Source organism: Ochotona curzoniae, unplaced genomic scaffold (genome assembly GCF_017591425.1).
Source record: "Ochotona curzoniae isolate NIBS_2020 unplaced genomic scaffold, NIBS_Ocur_1.0 scaffold_4701, whole genome shotgun sequence".
NCBI lineage: Eukaryota > Metazoa > Chordata > Mammalia > Lagomorpha > Ochotonidae > Ochotona > Ochotona curzoniae.
The window spans coordinates 20,027,783-20,044,734 of record NW_024467122.1 but is presented as its reverse complement, the minus strand read 5'-3'; the positions used below and the strand labels follow the sequence as shown (position 1 = coordinate 20,044,734).

The window sequence follows — 16,952 nt, the reverse complement described above, 5'->3', positions numbered from 1 at the left end:
TTCTTAAAGAAGTGTACAGGATGTCAGTGAGTACTTGGAATGACGTAAGTAAAAAACTATAAACCACAAAACATCTTTCCAGTGTTAGGAACAGGACAGAGATCTTTTCTACCAGGCGAGTCAATAACACACAAAAGGCATTCATTCATTTAACAACAACAACAACAACAAAGACAAAAGCACCTATCCATTGAATAGCCTTAAGAGAGGTACAGACACACACAGATGATGCCTGTGGTTAAACAGCCAACGCCTGCCAGCTGGCACTTGCACAGCCCCAGTGAGCTACAGAGGGAAAGGCATGCCTCCCAGGCAAGGTGAGTCTATCAGTTAATACACAACACAGAAACAGGAGGGAGCCGGGAGTGTTGTTCTGGCTGGAAGCCTAGCGGGTTAGCGTCTCTAGGCACAGCAAGCAGCGCACGTTAGCTTTGGTGAGGTGTTCCACGGGCTTCTGCAGGGTCTAGCAGGTGCGTACGTTACCTCAGAAGCTCAACTTTGTGCTGCATCTCACTGCACGCCGTGTGCAGGTCGTGCATCACTGCCTTCAGCTCTTCCTCCTCCCCTTGTCCAGGACCACCTTTCTGTTGAACTAAAGTCGTGACTCGCTCCCTCAACCTCCGTGTGAGCTCCTGGAGTTTCCTCTTCTCCAGGACCAGCTCAGCTACGGTGACCTGACGTCGAGAGCACTCTTCCCAAAAGCTCAGGAGAGCTGTGTCTTCCTCTGGTTTAACTTGGCCTTGTGTGCAATCCTGTTCTGGATGTACCTGACTGCTTCTGTGGCCCCAGCCAACATCCCATGCTTTGATTTTTCCCAAGAGTTGCATCTTCTGCTGTTCCAGGCATAGCCTTTCTTGCTTCCCTTCTTTGGTCATGCGGTGCACACTGAGGCCCCTGGGTACACACTCTTCCAGCGTTTGATCGAGTTCAACTTCCCCTTCCAGGTCATCCACACGGGTGTCCCATGAGGTGGAACAGTCATATTGTCCTGCCGTTTCTTCTTGCAGCGTCTCAAGCTGTTCTTGAAGTCTCAACACCAGATCCCTGAGCTCCTCGTTCTCTGCCCTGATATCATCGTAGCTCTTTTCCAAGTTAAGCAAGGTCTCAGCTGCTTCCTCGGCTTTCCTCAGCTCGCCTTGCAATCGGAAGACCTCAGCCCTGAGCTCCCGGTTATTCTCTAGGGCCTCACCATAGCGTGTCTCCATCACGCTCAGCTCATCTTGTAGGCAATCATTTTCCTGGCTCATATCGTTGTACAGCAGCTTGTACTTGGAGGGAACCTCGGGAAGTTTTTCCAGTAGCCTGAGCTTCTTTTTGAGCACAGACACCTCGCACAGCAGGTGCTGCTTCCTTTCGGACACACGATCGCAATCTGCGCGCAGGCTCGCCAGCTGTTCCCGAAGCTGACTGATCCGGACCCGAAGGTCCCAGGATTCAGTCCTGGTCCCTTCACTGTTCTCAAGCTCCGAGAAACTCTCGAGGGAAGCGTCAGACTCCTCCATTTTGATCTCGCCTCTCGGGACAGAACCTGTCCCTGTACTTCCCTGGTGCTGGGTCTGGTCATCTTGTGGGTTGCTTAGGCGGCGCCGGGTGGTTACGCTGTCTCCTTGGTTCGACTGGTTTTGGGGCAAAAACGATTCCACTTGGTCCACAGAATCTGCAATAAACTCAGTAGCTGCCTCGTTGGAGTGGGAGGACGTGACTGATCCCGGTTCCAATGTTCTCAGCCTCTGCTGCAATCTAGAAATTTCCACAGCCATCTTTACATTCTCCTTCACAGCTCGTTCGTGAGCCCGCTGCAGGCTCACAAGGACGTCGCCGTTCTCCTCCAGCAGCTGCTGCCCTTGCTGAAGTAGGGTCATGGTACCGCTTCCATCCTCCACTTCCTCTCCCATGGCCTCACCACTGTCCTGCGACTCAGCCAGAGGAGCTGGCACCTGCTGCATTTCCCTGATTCGATCCTGCAGCCTGACGATTTCTGAGCTCATTTGAGCCCTCTCCCGATCGGCTTTTTCACAGGCCGCTTTGTGCATGCTCTCCAGGGCCAGCAGCTTGCATGTCCAGTCCTGCCGCTGGCGTTCATGCTCCGCGTGGAGCTTTTCCAGTCGCTGGCTGGCCAGCAGCTGGTTGGCCCCGGTCAGGCCCGGCCCCTGCTCACCGCTGCTCGCATCTCCGTGCACACTGCTCTCTGGCTGCAGCGTTTGGTCCGAGAGGTGCCAATGCTGGTGCTCGGACAACTTCCTCAGCTCTTCCAGATCGTGGAGCAGCTGCTCTCTCTCGGCAACCATGCTGTTCAGGTGCTCTTTGTACGTTTTCTCGAGCATCTCTCTCTCGTGGGTCAGGACCAGAGAAGTGGCTTTCTCCCGCTTCAGAGTCTCCTGCAGCTGCTCCTGGGCTTCTGCGCACTCCTGGATGAGCTCGTCCTTCTCAAACTGCCACTGGGATCTCTCCTCCCGTTGCTGAGCCCGGAGCTCCCTCAGCTCCTGGCGGTAGCGCCCCTCCAGGCTCTGCAAGGCATTTTCACAGCTCTCCGTGACTTTCTGACAGTCGGCCTGAAACCGGGCTTCTAGCTCACAGGTTCTTCTAGAACACTCGTTTTCCACTTTTTCCCTAAATGTGGTCAACATACAGGATTATTGGCGCTGGAGCCACCTCCGGAAGCAAACAAAATACATGGCTCTATGCATAGAGGAAGCTGCTAGGCACACACTGCTTTCTTAAAATGATCTCAACTCCTCCGTGCCTCACCTACACTGGGAAGGAATGTCACGTCTCAGAGGTGAGAATGGCCACCTTCGTGCACTTACACTGACCTCTTGCGGGAGTTGGGGCAAGTTTATACCACTCCAGTATTATGCCTACTCCTGCATGTGTCTGTTAATGGATTTTAAACCAAAGACCTGAGCTAGTATTTCACACCAAATGATCAAATGCATTTGAACCTGAACCCCTACCTTAGGAAATGTAAGTCATTCCTCCACTGTACTTGAGCACGCACTGAGGACAGCTGCCACATATACCACACGTGCACACGTTAACAGGTTCCCTCTACTTTGCCTCACATGTCGTAAAGGGGCATTAAGTTTGTCCAGGCGTGAAGCACCAAAGTCCTCAAGTGAGCCTGGGGTTTTGTATAAGGAAAGTGGTAAGTCCCAACACTGGGGGGTTGGGGGGTGGTGCACCACTGGCCAGAATGCAGCCTGGGGAGCCAACTGCTGTTCTCAGAGCAACAGGACAGAACTGGGAAGGAACCACAATGAAGATCACCTGAGCCTCATCCAGAGCCTTGGGACACACTAAGCATCTTAACATAGGGAATCCTCTGCAAAAGCCACTTCCAAAGACCCCCAGGTAGGCTTAGATCACAAGTGGCAGAACAGGTTGAAAACTGTAAGAGAATCTAAGCAATCCCTAGGCAGCCGGGCTTTCTGATTGCTCCTTAGTTGTCCGCTTAACTGACCATCACTTCTGGAGACACCCCTCCTTCCTCCTTTCTTACCTTCCCTCGCGAAGTTCCCTTTGGTGCTGCTCCACGAGCTCTTTCCTTAGCTCTTCTTTCTCAAGAGCATGCTTCTCCCCCAGGCTTTTCAGCTGCTCCTGGTGAAACCGTTCGAGGCCTTCGGTCAAGCCTCTCACCTTCTCTTCTGTCCAGGAGCTGCCTTGGAGAAGTCCTTCCCTCTCCTGGTTAAACTGCTCCTCTGCCTGCTCCAGCCTTTCCTGAAGCTCCTGCTCATGTTCCAGCCTGAGCTGCTCCCGCAGGCCAGTCTGCTGTTCCTCAAAGGAGGCCTGCAGGTGCCTCTTCTCCTCCTCATGCCTGCAGGTGGCCTCCCGGTGTGCCTCCTTCAGCACCTCTGCCTGCCCCTGAAGTTCAACGATTTCCTGTTTCAGGTCACCAATCTGCTTCCTCAAGGCGTGCACTTCCTGCTCGTACTTCTGCTTCGTGGCCTCCTGCTCCTTTTCACAGGCAGCCCTGCTTTCCTGCAGCTGCATTTCATAGTGGTGCACCTAAAGGCAGACAGCCACACTGTCACAAGGTCACTCAACACTAGGCCATGGCAGGGGCTGCAAGGACTTATTTCCCCCTATATGACATTCCTCAGGTTTCCCATTTTGTTTGCAAACATTGCAATCCACTTGAAGCAGGACTCTCAAGTCAGGCATCATGTGCCCTTTTTTTCTATTTTCAATTTTTAATGTGGCCAAATTTCATTAATTTCTGAACAGTCCTATGAAGGACTGAGCAAACTTTCCATCCTAGACAGGCTTGCCTTCTTTTGCATCCTTTCCAATTACAATTTTAGGGCCTCAAAGTGATTAATTAAATTAATTTATCCAACATCTCCCAGGTACTCTAAAGGATTCATGGGAATACAAAGTTTAGTAATGCAAGGTCCCCAATGTGAAGGGAAAAACCAATGTAGACATGGGAGGGACAACATTAACTATACTAAAGGGTACAAAAGAGTGTAAAAGATATCCACAATTTCTTCTGGAAGGTTATATTCCAGTCCAAGGAGAGAAATATCAGGTTGCCATGCCGGTCTGGAACAGCTTAATGGAGGAGGCAGCATTTGCTACCAGCAAATGGGGTTTGGTGGACAAGAGAGCACTCCAGGGTGAGGCGGAAGGACGGGGTACCTCTAAGGCATGATGAAAGGGAAGGCTGACAGTGGGTATAAAGCCATGTGGCAAGGGGATTGGAAGCCAACATTCCAAACCTGATCCCAACTCAACAGGCAATGCTACATCAAGGGGCTTTCTATTTGTAAGAGTTTTCTAACAAGTTGGAAGTAACAAGATGGACTTGAAGCGACAAGTTTCATGCTTTCCAAGGCTGAAGATACCATGAAGAAGCTCTCTTCCTGGAGGGATCCTGTAAAACCATCCAGAGTCTATAGGTCTGGGACAACACCAGACACAAAAGGCAACCCAGAGAAAAGTGCTGCTCTGTAAGAAAAAGGACTGAGAAAGACCCTGTGCACAAAGGACTGTCAGAGGCCAAAGAAGTCCGGGTGTGGGCTGGGAGTCAGGGACTTACCTTATCTTCCAGTTCCAGTTTTAGGCGGCACATATCCTCCTGGTGCTGTTCCTTCATCTGTTCAATGACCATCTCTGCCTCAATGCTCATATTCAAGGGATTGCATTCCTCAGAACCCAGACCTGCAAACATATGGGATAATTCATTGATCCTGCAGCAGGTTCAGCAGGGCCTTTTGATCTATCTGACTTCAGGACAAATCATCAGAGCCTGAACTTCCACGTAGCTGATGCCCTGGGAGTTAGCCAAAGCCCAGAGAATTCGCTTCTCAAGTATTAGGGCAAATAAGATGACACAAAGGGGCTCAGATGTTTCTCTAGATAGGGACTGAACCAATCCGTAATAGAATCTTTTTTTTTTTTTTCCTTAACAGCAGGTAGGGAGGGATGGTGTGGAGACTGGTGCCTATGGATGACCACCTCTTCATGGAAATGCTGCCAGGTGAAGGACATATCAGCAGAGGGGCTAAATGACAGGGGGATGAATGGCCATCTATTGGCTGCTCTGCCCTGAGGACTTTATGTCATGGCTCAAACTACCCCACCTACCACTCAACATTATAAGATACATACTGTCATACAGAATTCCTAGAGTTATCCTCATCCTAAATTCTCAACTAAAATAAGATGGAAAAAATGGGCATAGGTTAGGAGCATGGATAAAGGGTGTTTTGGGAGGGGGTAGAGTGGGGATGTGATTCTCAACACATCCATTTGAGTCTACCTCTGCATTGCCCAGGGGGATGACAAAATGTGAAAACCTAAGTTAGAGTGAGTTAATACACAGATACACAGGGGATGTTCAATACTCCTGGGACAGAGCGACTGAAAACATCTTTCTTATATGGGGTTCACAGGTACATGGGAGAAAGGGTCTCTTCTTGGGCAGCAGGGGGTCGAGACTTTTTATTTACTGGTTTTGAATATTTCACTCTTTTTCCTGGGTTTTGTCTTCACATGCTTGATTATATCTCCAATTGAGAAGTAATACATTGGGGATTCAGCTCCACTCATCCACAAAGAGTAGCCTCAACCCTTGTGTGGCTATGAAAAAGCCAAGAAAGGCAGCTGGTATGCAGCACCATCTACTCTGATGGCCTCCATCCTTGACCACAGTAAGCCAAGAATCTAAGAAAGGCCTGGAGACCTTTTTCTCTCCCTTCCCAATTCCTTATTTATCATACAAGAAAAGGAGATGAGGGAAAGAATAAGTGGCCTTGGGAAGAATCGTACTCCGCCTCAAGTAGCACTGAGAAAAACTGTGGACAGAAGAATAGATGATCAGTTGTTCATTCTCAATCCACCCAGCTAAAAGGCAGGATTTCAGAAGGCTGGAATAGGCTGTGGGTGACCATGTGTGGGCTTGTAACCAAGTCAGCTTTCCAATGTGGCTACTCTGAATCCTTCTCAAAGACCAACCCTTATTTATCTCATTTGTTGTCTTGCAAAGGCAAGACATTCAGGACAGGCAGCAGCAGGTTCCCAGCTGAAGATCATGTGGTTTGTGGCTGGCCCACTCTCCAGAACCATCTTCACACCAGTCAGGCACTCTCACAGGAAGGGAGGGGCCGGTGTCAGTTCAGGGTCTGAATTCTAACTCCAAGGCCACAGCTTTGCAGCCAAGTTTTTGTGTGTTTGTCTTCCATAAAGCAAATACCCTGTGATTTGAATTTTCCATTCCTTTCCTGATGCCTATCAAAAGCACATGGAAATTAAGACTTCAAGGACACATGAACCACCAGCCGACAAATGAAACAGCTCAAGCAGAGTCATGCCAATGTCTTTTTGTTTTCCCTTTCAGGGTGCCAAAGATGTGTGATTTTACATGCAACTGGTTCTATAAACAAAGGTCGAAGGCAGAGACTGAAAAGACAGTTTCTGAATGTGGTTTACCCTGGTTGGGCTCAAGGCCACAGCCATTACCGTCCAGTTCCTCTGACAGCGAACTCTTCATGGGAAGCCTGAATCCTCTGCCTTGTGCACGGTACTCTTCCAGCTCAGACTGGAGCTCATCCACTTGATCTTGCAAAATCTGCAGTTTAAAAACCAATGCCCAAAGCACAAGCAACAATAGAAAAAAAAATCAGATATCAAACTAGAAACTTCTGTGTTTCAAAAAACACCATCACAGAAGTCCAAGATAACCCAAAAACTGGGAGAAACACTTTGCAAGTTTTAAATCTGATAAAAGACCTTAACTAGAACACATACAAAGCACTACAACTTTAAAAGTAAGAAGGCAAAGAACTCAAGATGTGAACAAAGGGCTGGTGTTGTGTGGCAAGTTAAGCTGCTTCCTGTGAAACCAGCATTCCACATGGGTGCCAGTTTGAGTGGCAGTTGCTCCACTTGTGATTCAGCTCCCTAGGAAAATAACAGGAGATGGTTCAGGTATTTGGCACCCTGCCACCTGTGAAAGATAGCTGGATGGAGTTCCCGGACCTCAGCTTTGGCCTGGCACAGTTGTGGCCACGTGGAGCATGAACCAGCAGATGAAGATTTCTCTTTCTCTTTGTAACTTTGTCTTTCAAATAAATAGATCTCTTTTTAAAAAAATGAGCAAAGGATCTAGACATTTGTCAAAAGAAGATACACAAATGATTAAGTTCACAAGCATCATTAACTATTGAGCAAATGCAGATCTAACCCAAAGCTCCTGATTCATGACAGTTGGATAAGCCCTGGACCCACTAAACTGAGTGAAGGAAGCTGATCACAATGACCACATCTGGTGCCACCGATAAGAAACGCACACAACAGGCCAAACTGTGGACAGCAAGTGGAGGAGCAGGGGGTTGGTTTTTGGCACAGGGGCTAAGACATGAGACACCCATGTTCCTTCTACAGTGCCAGTCAAGTCCCGGCTCTTCTTGATTCTAGCTCCCTGCTAAATGCAAGTAAGTATGTAGCTGATGATGGCCCAAGCACCTCTGTCCCTGCCGCTCACGTGGAAGACCTGAATTCAGCTAATTCCTGGCTTCTTCTTGGCCTAGTATTGAGACTGAATCAGCAGATGGAAGATAACTCTGTCTCTGCCTTTTAAATAAATACAAAATAAAGAGAAACTGGATTAATGGGGCAGATCATGGGAGAGATTCTGGCAAAGTGAAGTAGTGTTGTCCTTCTGGGATGACGAAAATGTTTTAAAATTAGGTATGGGTAACACGGGTACATGATTCTGCAAACATAATAAGACACTGAGTTGTACAATTTCTTAAAAAAAAAAAAAGACTATTTATTGAAAAGCCAGATTACAGAGAGAAGGAGAGACAGACAGAAAGATCTTCCATCTGCTGGTTCACTCCCCAGGTGACCACAATGGCCAGAGCTGAGCTAATCCAAAGTCAGGAGCCAGGAGCTTCTTTTGCGTTTACCACACCAGTGCATGGTCCCAAGGTTTTGGACCATCCTTGACTGCTTTCCCAGGCCACAAGCAGGGAGCTGGATGGGAAGTGAAACAGCTGGGACATGAACCAGCACCCATATGGAATCCCAGTGCATGCAAAGCAAGGACACTAGCCGCTAGGCTACCACGCCAGGCCCTGAGTTGTACATTTGAAATAGGTAAGATACATGGCATAAAAAGCTATTTAAAAAAAAGAAAGAAATGTTGGGGCTGGCACTATGGTGCAGTTAGTTAAGCTGCAGTCTACAGCACTGGCATCCCATATGGGTGCTGCTTCAAGTCTCAGCTGCTCTACTCCTGATGCGGCTCCTTGCTAATGCACTGGGAGAGCAAAGGGGGCCCAAGTTCTTAAGCCCCTGCACCCCTACAGGAGACCCAACTAAAGCTCGTGGCTTTAGCCCAGCTCAACTCGGGCTGTTGTGGCCATTTGGGGAATGACCTTGTAGGACCAAGATTTCTAACTCTAGAAGAGTTAGAAACTCTAGAAGAGTTTCTTTTTAGAGAAAAAAGAAGAGGGCAGGCAGGAATTTCTGAGGAAGAGCTGAAAGGTCTTATGAATGAGTTAAGCCAGAACCAAGGTAACCTAAGGAAAAAAAGAGAATGTGAAAACCGTGGTCTCATCCACAGTCCTTTAGCCCTTGACCCTGCACACCCTAATCAAATGTGTAAAAATTATAAAAAATAAAATTTATATAATTAAAAAACAAGTAACCTAAGGCAAGAAAAAGTTTGATCACTATTCTCAAATGTGCAGGTCTCTTTCCTGGGATGGCAGAGACCGGAAGTGACTTCAGAAAGAGGCCATTGTCTTCCTCACCTTGGCACAGTCACTGTGCCTTCTAAAGCAGTCAGACTTCAGTCATGCAGACCAGATTAAAGGAAAAAAGGGCCTTGGGGGCCTAGCACAATAGCATAATGGTTAAGGCCCTCACCTTGAACACACCCAGGATCCCATATGGGTGCCGGTTCCAATAACGGCAGCCCCGTTTCCCATCCAGCTCCCTGCCTATGGCCTGGAAACGCATTGGAGGACAGCCCAGAGCCTTGGGACTCTGCACTCACATGGGAGACATGGAGGAAGTTCCTGGCTCCTGGCTTTGGATTGGTGCAGCACCAGCCGTTGTGCTCACTTGGGGAGTGAATCATCAGACAGGATATCTTCCTCTCTGTCTCTCCTCCTCTTTGTATATCTGACTTTGCAATAAAAATAAATAAATCTTAAAAAAAAAAAAAAAAGGTCTTGGACTTAGGGTGGGGGAAACCTGAATTACTAAGCTGAGGGTTGTCTTTTTTTTAAAAAATTATCAAAGATTGCTGCTGTTTGTAAGAATGTTTATGTGGGTTCCTGGCAGAAATTGGAGATAAGAGCAGTTTCTGCTTCATTTGCATTTTGCTAATAAAAAAACGCCACATGTGATCACCAGATCTGGTCCTGGATGCTCCTCTTCCGATCTAACTCCTGCTCATCTGCTGGTGGAAGCAGTGGAACGTGGCCTAAGGCTTTGCACCCTGCCAACCACGTGGGACATTTGGTTTGAATTTCCGGCTTCTGGTTCTGATCTGGTCCAGCTGTGGCTCTTGTGGCCTTTTGGGGGAGTGAACTAAAAGCTGGAAGATCTGCCAGTCTCTCCTTTCTCCCTCTATAACTCTGCTTTTCAAATAAGTAAATAAATCTTTTAAAATGCAGAAAAATGAAATCCCGTGGGACTAGGTCTGCAGCGATGAGTCAGGAAAGGCTGATTTTGGTACAGGCGCATCACTGTGAGCAGAGTCCTCTACGGGGAACAAAACCACGCTTCCCTCTAAGCAGGGGCCGTTTTTAACCTAAACGTGACAGACTAGCATGCCGTTTGCATGATGCTCTAATATCAAGAGCTAACATTTACATCAGTGCTTATTCTATCGCTAGTTGAACTCTAAACACACAGCAGAGGCAGTCACTCTACTTCCCCTCCAGCTGCACTGTGGGATTTCTCATTTCAAACTTGAGGCTCAGACACGCGCACGGTGGCCCGTGAGGCAGGGATCAGAACACTCTGCCCGTCCTTACTGCCCCCAGCACTCACCCTGCACTGCTGCTCGTATTCGTTTCTCATTTGCGTCAGCCTCTCTTCTTGCAGGAAGAACTCAGCACTGTTGGGGTCAAGGTCACCAAACTAGCAGAAGGAAAAGTCAAAGCTGTCATTCTTCTCGAGTGTCCTTGCACGACCTAACACTCCTAAAGCCCCAGTTCCTGGCATTCCACCAGTCTCTAGAGTATGAATGGAATGTGGCATGCTGGAGAGAACATTCTAGAAGGATGAGTCCAAACAAGGCAGGGATCGTTTGGTGCCTGGCCACAGCGTCCCTCATAACCAACATATCAAATAATATCCCTTCAGAAGTTACAGTCCCCTTTAGCCACCCAAAAACTTTCCCGGTAAGAGTGTTTTGGGCACTGCTTTCTGCTCTGAAACTACACCTTGAGCTGCCTGTTGGGAAATCCGATTTCAACAGCTTTACCTTTTCTGCTAACACATTTTCCAAATTTCGCTGAAGTTTGTTGGTCAGATTCTCATACTCGGCCAACTTCTCTGCATTCTCCTGCAGCTCATTTTCCAGACGGCTGTTTTCCTGAGGAGGTTGGGGAATGGAATGCAGCACCGATTTAGAAAGAAGCCAACTGTGGTCTCATTTCATGTGAAGCACAAATCAGTGTCCCTGATTAAATTCAGTTCCAGTAGACGAGTGGACACCACAGCAAATACTAGAAATTCTGCTACCTATCTCACAACCCAAAATTTCTTTTGTTTTGTTGATTCAATAGAACTAGGTTATCCAATGTGACAGTTGGGAGGCAGGCTTTGGGCCTACTGGTGGAGACGTTGGCTAAGCCACTTTTGTTTTCCATCAGAGAGCGTGGGTTCAATGCTCAGCTCTGCCTGACTCCAGCTTCCGGTTAATATGGACCCGGGGAGGCAGTGAGCAATGACTTAGGTGGAAGGTCCCAACACCCCCAAGCGAGAAGTGGATTGAGCTCCTGGTCCCAAGCCATTGCAGTAATTTGGAGATTTAACCTATGGATGAGAACTGTCTCCTCTTGTTGGCTTTCAAAAATATAAACAAATAAAACAAATCAAACAAACAAAAAACCCCACAACACTCTAGGGTAACCACTGGCAGCCATGTGTGGATATTGAACACTTGTGGGTATGTCTAGTGCAGGAATCTTCAAAAGATTCTTGAAAAGTGAATTTTATGAGAAACTATGCATGGATTTTTTGGCACCAAAATGATCATCTAACTCAATTCTTAAACTTTTTGAAATGCCCTCATATAAACTGAGGTGTACTGTGAGTGTAAAATACTGGATTTTTTTTAATAGTACAAGAACATAAAACAGCTCAGTAATATCTTGATTACAAGTCGAAATGATATCGTGGAAACACTAGATTAAATAAGTTGAAAATAATCTCACCTGTTCCTTTTTACCTTTTATCACAGGTATTTACAATCTGAAATTACAGATGTGGCTTGTATTATATTTCCTTAGGTAATATTACAATAGATTAATAATATAAAAGTATTAAACATATTATGAAATGAATAAAAAAACTGGTTACAAACCACTTTGTGCCACTACCAGCTGAAATAAAAATGCTATAAAAAGTAGAATGGCTCTAAAATCTGTCTTAATTTACTGATTTGCTAGGGTGCTTTACATTTAATTTAGACATTTTAGTTATGGATGCAAAAGCTATACTTGTAAGCCGTTTATAACGGAGCATGTTTAAATTCTTATAATAAAATACCAAGTGAAACTCATACAAGGCTATTTCTTCTGTCACTGAAATGGGTCTGAGGCGGCTGGAACAAGGCCTCGTAGTTAAGAAACTGAGAAGGATGTAGTTAAGAGGCAGGGTGACTGGATTGGATGCCTGCCTCTGTTCCCAATGCCACTTCCCACCCTGAGAGGCAGCTGACAATGGCTTGGGGAGCTGGGTCTTGGCCACCCGTATGGAAGACCTAGATTGAGTTCCTGGCTCCAGCCCCGGCTACCACAGACATCCGGGGCATGATCCAGCAGATGAGTGGTCTTTGTCTCTGTTTCTGCCCCTCAGAAACAAAAATTGCACGTGTACACACGATACACAAAATCTTTAGAAAGATGTCCACCTGTGCCGGTTGAAAAAAGAAAATCCACTACATGCCACCTGACATATTTCCTCCTTCAGTGTTAAGCAGGCTGACTGGCAGAACATCGTCTGTCAGAGACTCTTTTGGCAAAAACACATACAGTCAGAATAGTCTTAAAACATATTCTAGTTCACACCCTCACATAGCAATATGGAATCAAAAAAGAATGTACTTGAAGCATTTTTCAAGTGCCAACCTCTCCTAAAATGCCAATTCTATAACTAATTGTTGAAAATACAGTAAGATGGAATTTCTGTGTAGCAGGCCTTATGCTGGCACTTGGACCAATCACAGACTTACTGAGCAGAGGCAGGTGTGGGACACCTACCTATGATGTGACAAGCAATGTGCCATCTCCTGGGGAAGAGTAACTGAGATGAAAATGCAATGTGGCCTGCAGAATCCAGAGGGCAAGGCCCCCTCAAGATGGAGCTGCTGGCAGGAGCTGAGCCAGATACGCACAGGGGCAGTTGGATCCCCATCTGTCGCCTTAAATGCTACTGTGTGTTTTTACAGATGTGACTGTCACTGATCCTTGGTACGGTCACTCTGGTGGCCGTGGAGAAACAGGAGAGACGGACATAGGGCATCTAGAATGCACATGCATCAGCCGGGATGTCAGGGAGGACTGGGTACCTACGCAGATGTGGGGAAACGCCGAGGAAGAGGCACAACAGCCCAAAACACCCAAGCAGCACTCCTGGCCATCAGGACGACTCAGGTGCATGTGTGACCACTGTAAGTGAGGGTGACCAAGAACTTCAGCTCCTGGGGATGGGGGATCATGTTGTTTAGAGGGAATGTGTTGGAGCTGAGGCTGTTGGCTGGTAAGGGGATGACGATTAGCTCCATTTTTGACCTGTCAAGTTCCAAGAAGCTTCTCTTAGAGCAGCCCAGGCTGCTTGTCCTTGTCCTTAGGGTTTTGCACACACGAAGCACATGCTAGATGATGTGAACCCTACATCAGTGCACAGGGTGGGAACTAGCGTCACCATGACCCCAATTCATACGTTAGCTAATGGGTCTGAGCAATTTGGTCAGGGTCTGACCAACACATGGTGGCGCCCAAACCACAACCCAGAGCCGAGAATCCTGCCCCATCTTTTCTGGTGAGAGTCCACCCTGAGGCTGAAGAGGAACGGAAGGATGCAGGGGAGAAGAGGTGTACTTGCAGGCAGAGGGTGTGGCAGGAAGTGAGGTCTCTGCCATGAAAAAAGTGGCAATTGGAGACCTCACAGCGAGGGTGAGGGTGTCAACCAGTGCCATATAGCCCTGAGGACCCCATGCAACCGCAGCAGGCGACAAGGGCAGGATTCATGGCTCTGCAACACTGCCAGCCCACCCGAAGCCTGGATCCAGAGGCCAGCAGAGGCCCTCTTTACCCAGCAGGGCAAGCAGCAGCTGGGCCTGAACCTTGCCCTGGGCGTCATCCCAGCAGGGGCACAGACCACGGAGGTCACGAGATGATTACCTTTAAACAGAGTGCGAGGCGGTCCCGGACAAAGCTCTCTTCTGTCTTCGCCTTCTCAATCTCCTGCTCAAGTTCTATGCGCTGCTTGCCCACCTGCTGTAGGATCTGCTCCCTCTCTCTCCGCAGTTCATTCTTTAAAGCGGTTATGCGCTCCTTGTACTCTTCATCCAGTTTCCTGCGGTAAAGAAAAGTTGGCAAGACGCCATGAGACCCCTCAGGGGTTGAGAGGCTGCCAAATAAAAGAAACCCAGTCAAGGAGACAGCACTTGTGCCAATCCTAGGTGTGGCCAAGCAGGCTGAGCGCCCCCTGCCGTTCTGGCCCTGCAGCTGCAGGCACCTCTGCAATGAGCAGGTGTGACGAGGGGAGGACTTGCTCTTTGGGTTGTGTCCCACCTGAGGTTATACTCATTCCTCCTCTCGATGGCCGCATGGTGATCGTCCACCTCTGAGGCCATCAGGGACTTGAGTTTCTCAGCCTTGTCCAGGTCTGACCGCAGCTTTTCTTTCTCTCTCATCACTTGATCCACTCGTTCTCTAGAATCAGCAATAAACAGTGTCAACGGGCAACCATTTATAAGTAACAAGCTGACTTTTCAAGACTCTCCCTGGCTTGCCTCAGGGTAAAACTTAAAACCAAGTCAACCCTAAATGTTCTCCAAATAATAGGTCCTTCCCCACCTGCGAGCCACCATAAGCTCAACCTTGCTTTCCTACAGTGGCAGGAAGGTCCATGGGCACATGAGAGAAGATGAGGCACGTTTGCATCCAGAATGGCAAGAGAGCAGAAGGGAGTCTACTGCAGGCATTTGATGGACTTGATGGCCAGGCCAACATGCTCAACTCACAGCAAATGCCGGATCTCGGCCTTGAAGCTGGCCAGGGCTGCCTGGTGGATGCCATTCTTGGTGACCAGAAGCTCGTTCTCGAGAGCCAGCGTCAGTTCTGTCAGGTTGACGTTGCCGTCCAGGCTGAAATCCAAGGCCTAAAAAACACAAGGCAAGTTCAAGAACAGGTGCAAGTCCTGTCTTTCACAAGTTGAAAATGTGACAGTTACACCAACCCAAAGAACACAATGCAGTTTAGGGACAGGGTGTTGACGCGGCCCCCCAAGACTGCACAAAGTTCTCCCCCAAAAAAGTGTAATATGGGGAGTTACTGGCATTTTTCTTAAATAGCACCTAGCACTGACACTCAACACAATGGTATCATTGTAGTCTGTTTTAAAGTAGATAAAAGGGCATTTGCCATGTCACTAACTGTGGACTTAAAAACAGGGAAGGTAATTAGCAACAGGTGACTCACTCAAGAAGGTAGGAAAAGTGACTCAACTCTTAATTCTGAGAGCTTACGACTGGAAGCATCATTAAAAGCAAATCCAGTCACAGAGCTCCAAGACAAGTGGGAGATTTCCCTCCCTTGCCCAGTGTGTCATTGTCCCCTCCTACAGAAGTGGCCAGACCTTCAGGATCTCCTGGCTGTTCTCGATGCCCTCCTCCTGCCAGGTGTCCAGGATGCGTTCCACAGAGGCCTGGCCCATCCCATCATCCCAGCACGAAAAGACCCGGAAGCCAATGGTGCCGGCCATCACGGACGGGGCTGTGGTGCGGCGTCCACTCTCATCAAAGGACTGCAAAGAAGACAGGACCTTGAGTGAGCTGAGCTGGACTCTTGGAATGTCAACAAGACCAAACATGGCAGCTGTGACCACAAAGGGCACTACCAACCCACACCGCCAGAAAGATCACATGGCTACCCCCCTTTGATCTCTGGTCCCAAACCAGTCAAGGCTGTGAAGCTTATCAGAAATGACTATTTTGGTAGCGAGATCTTTGACATACATGTGACTTGGTTGAATCTTGTGTGTGTCTGACATTAAGTGATGAATTTGGCGGAACTGATTCCAGTGGGGTCCATCTTTGACAGCCACTTTGTGTACATTTTTACCTGCATGGAGAGGTGCCTCTTCAGTTGTCTGTATGGAGTGGATGCAGATGGTGTGAGAGACTTCCCATGCTTGAACAACCCACAGAAGAAGTCTTCCACACTCATCGTACCATCAGGATCAAGGTTATGGAACACTTCCTCCAGGGTCTGGAAAAGAGCGACCACGCATTATAAAGACTTCACCCAAGGGCCAAAGTATACTTTGGCCAACGAGTCAACCACGTGACTTATTTTCCTGGGTTTTGAAAATTTTGCTATAAAGACTATGCAGTTCCTTGTAAATGGCCACAGTTTGTTCCAGGAATTACTTTTGGATAAAAATCCAGGTTTGGGCAATAGTTCTTGGCAAAAACAATCCAAGGAGCTGCACACTGCACTGGTTTACCTTTTAGGAAGCTGAGTTGAGTTTTAGGACTCAACCACTACTGCTAAAAACCCGACACCACAGAACTATTCTACAGGTCGTCCAGGGGTACCCTGTGGTCACCCAGATAAGTGAGTCTGCAAGGCCCCCTCCTCAGAAGCTTCTGATGGTAAATCTCTTTCTTGTTCAGGAAAATAATGCCACTTCCCCCGGGCAAGCAGCCAGTTCCATTATAATCAAAGATTCCCAACGCTACAACTGTAGTCCAAGCCTCCCACTTTCCCTAATCCTTCGTTTCAGCTCTTTCAAAGATGCCCTTGGAATAATACACCTTCTTGTGTCACAGAGGTTGTTGAGCCCATCCTGCAGGATATGTCCTTTTTTCAGAAGGATACAGCTCAGAGTTGTACATCCATTTAAGAGTCTTTTGGATGCTCTTTCCAGATTCTTCTTTGTATGTTCAGATCATCCCTCTGACCTTTTCCTATTTCCCCATGATCAGAAGATGGCCATGGCGCCTGGCTGTTCTCCCTAACCCAAGATACTACAAAGCA

General features: G+C 47.8%; 1 protein-coding gene across 1 annotated transcript in view; it reads right to left on the bottom strand.

Moving 5' to 3' along the window:
• NIN (ninein) overlaps positions 1-16,952 on the bottom strand; it is a 96,200-nt gene that overhangs the window by 28,413 nt on the left and 50,835 nt on the right. The window contains exons 7-17 of the mRNA XM_040969517.1: positions 16,035-16,181; positions 15,550-15,717; positions 14,936-15,072; positions 14,484-14,624; positions 14,091-14,265; positions 10,946-11,056; positions 10,510-10,599; positions 6,931-7,069; positions 5,039-5,160; positions 3,500-4,005; positions 484-2,610 (exon numbers count right to left, since the gene is read on the bottom strand). Coding sequence (XP_040825451.1) covers positions 484-2,610; positions 3,500-4,005; positions 5,039-5,160; positions 6,931-7,069; positions 10,510-10,599; positions 10,946-11,056; positions 14,091-14,265; positions 14,484-14,624; positions 14,936-15,072; positions 15,550-15,717; positions 16,035-16,181 — 3,863 coding nt within the window. The remainder of the gene's footprint in view (positions 1-483; positions 2,611-3,499; positions 4,006-5,038; positions 5,161-6,930; positions 7,070-10,509; positions 10,600-10,945; positions 11,057-14,090; positions 14,266-14,483; positions 14,625-14,935; positions 15,073-15,549; positions 15,718-16,034; positions 16,182-16,952) is intronic.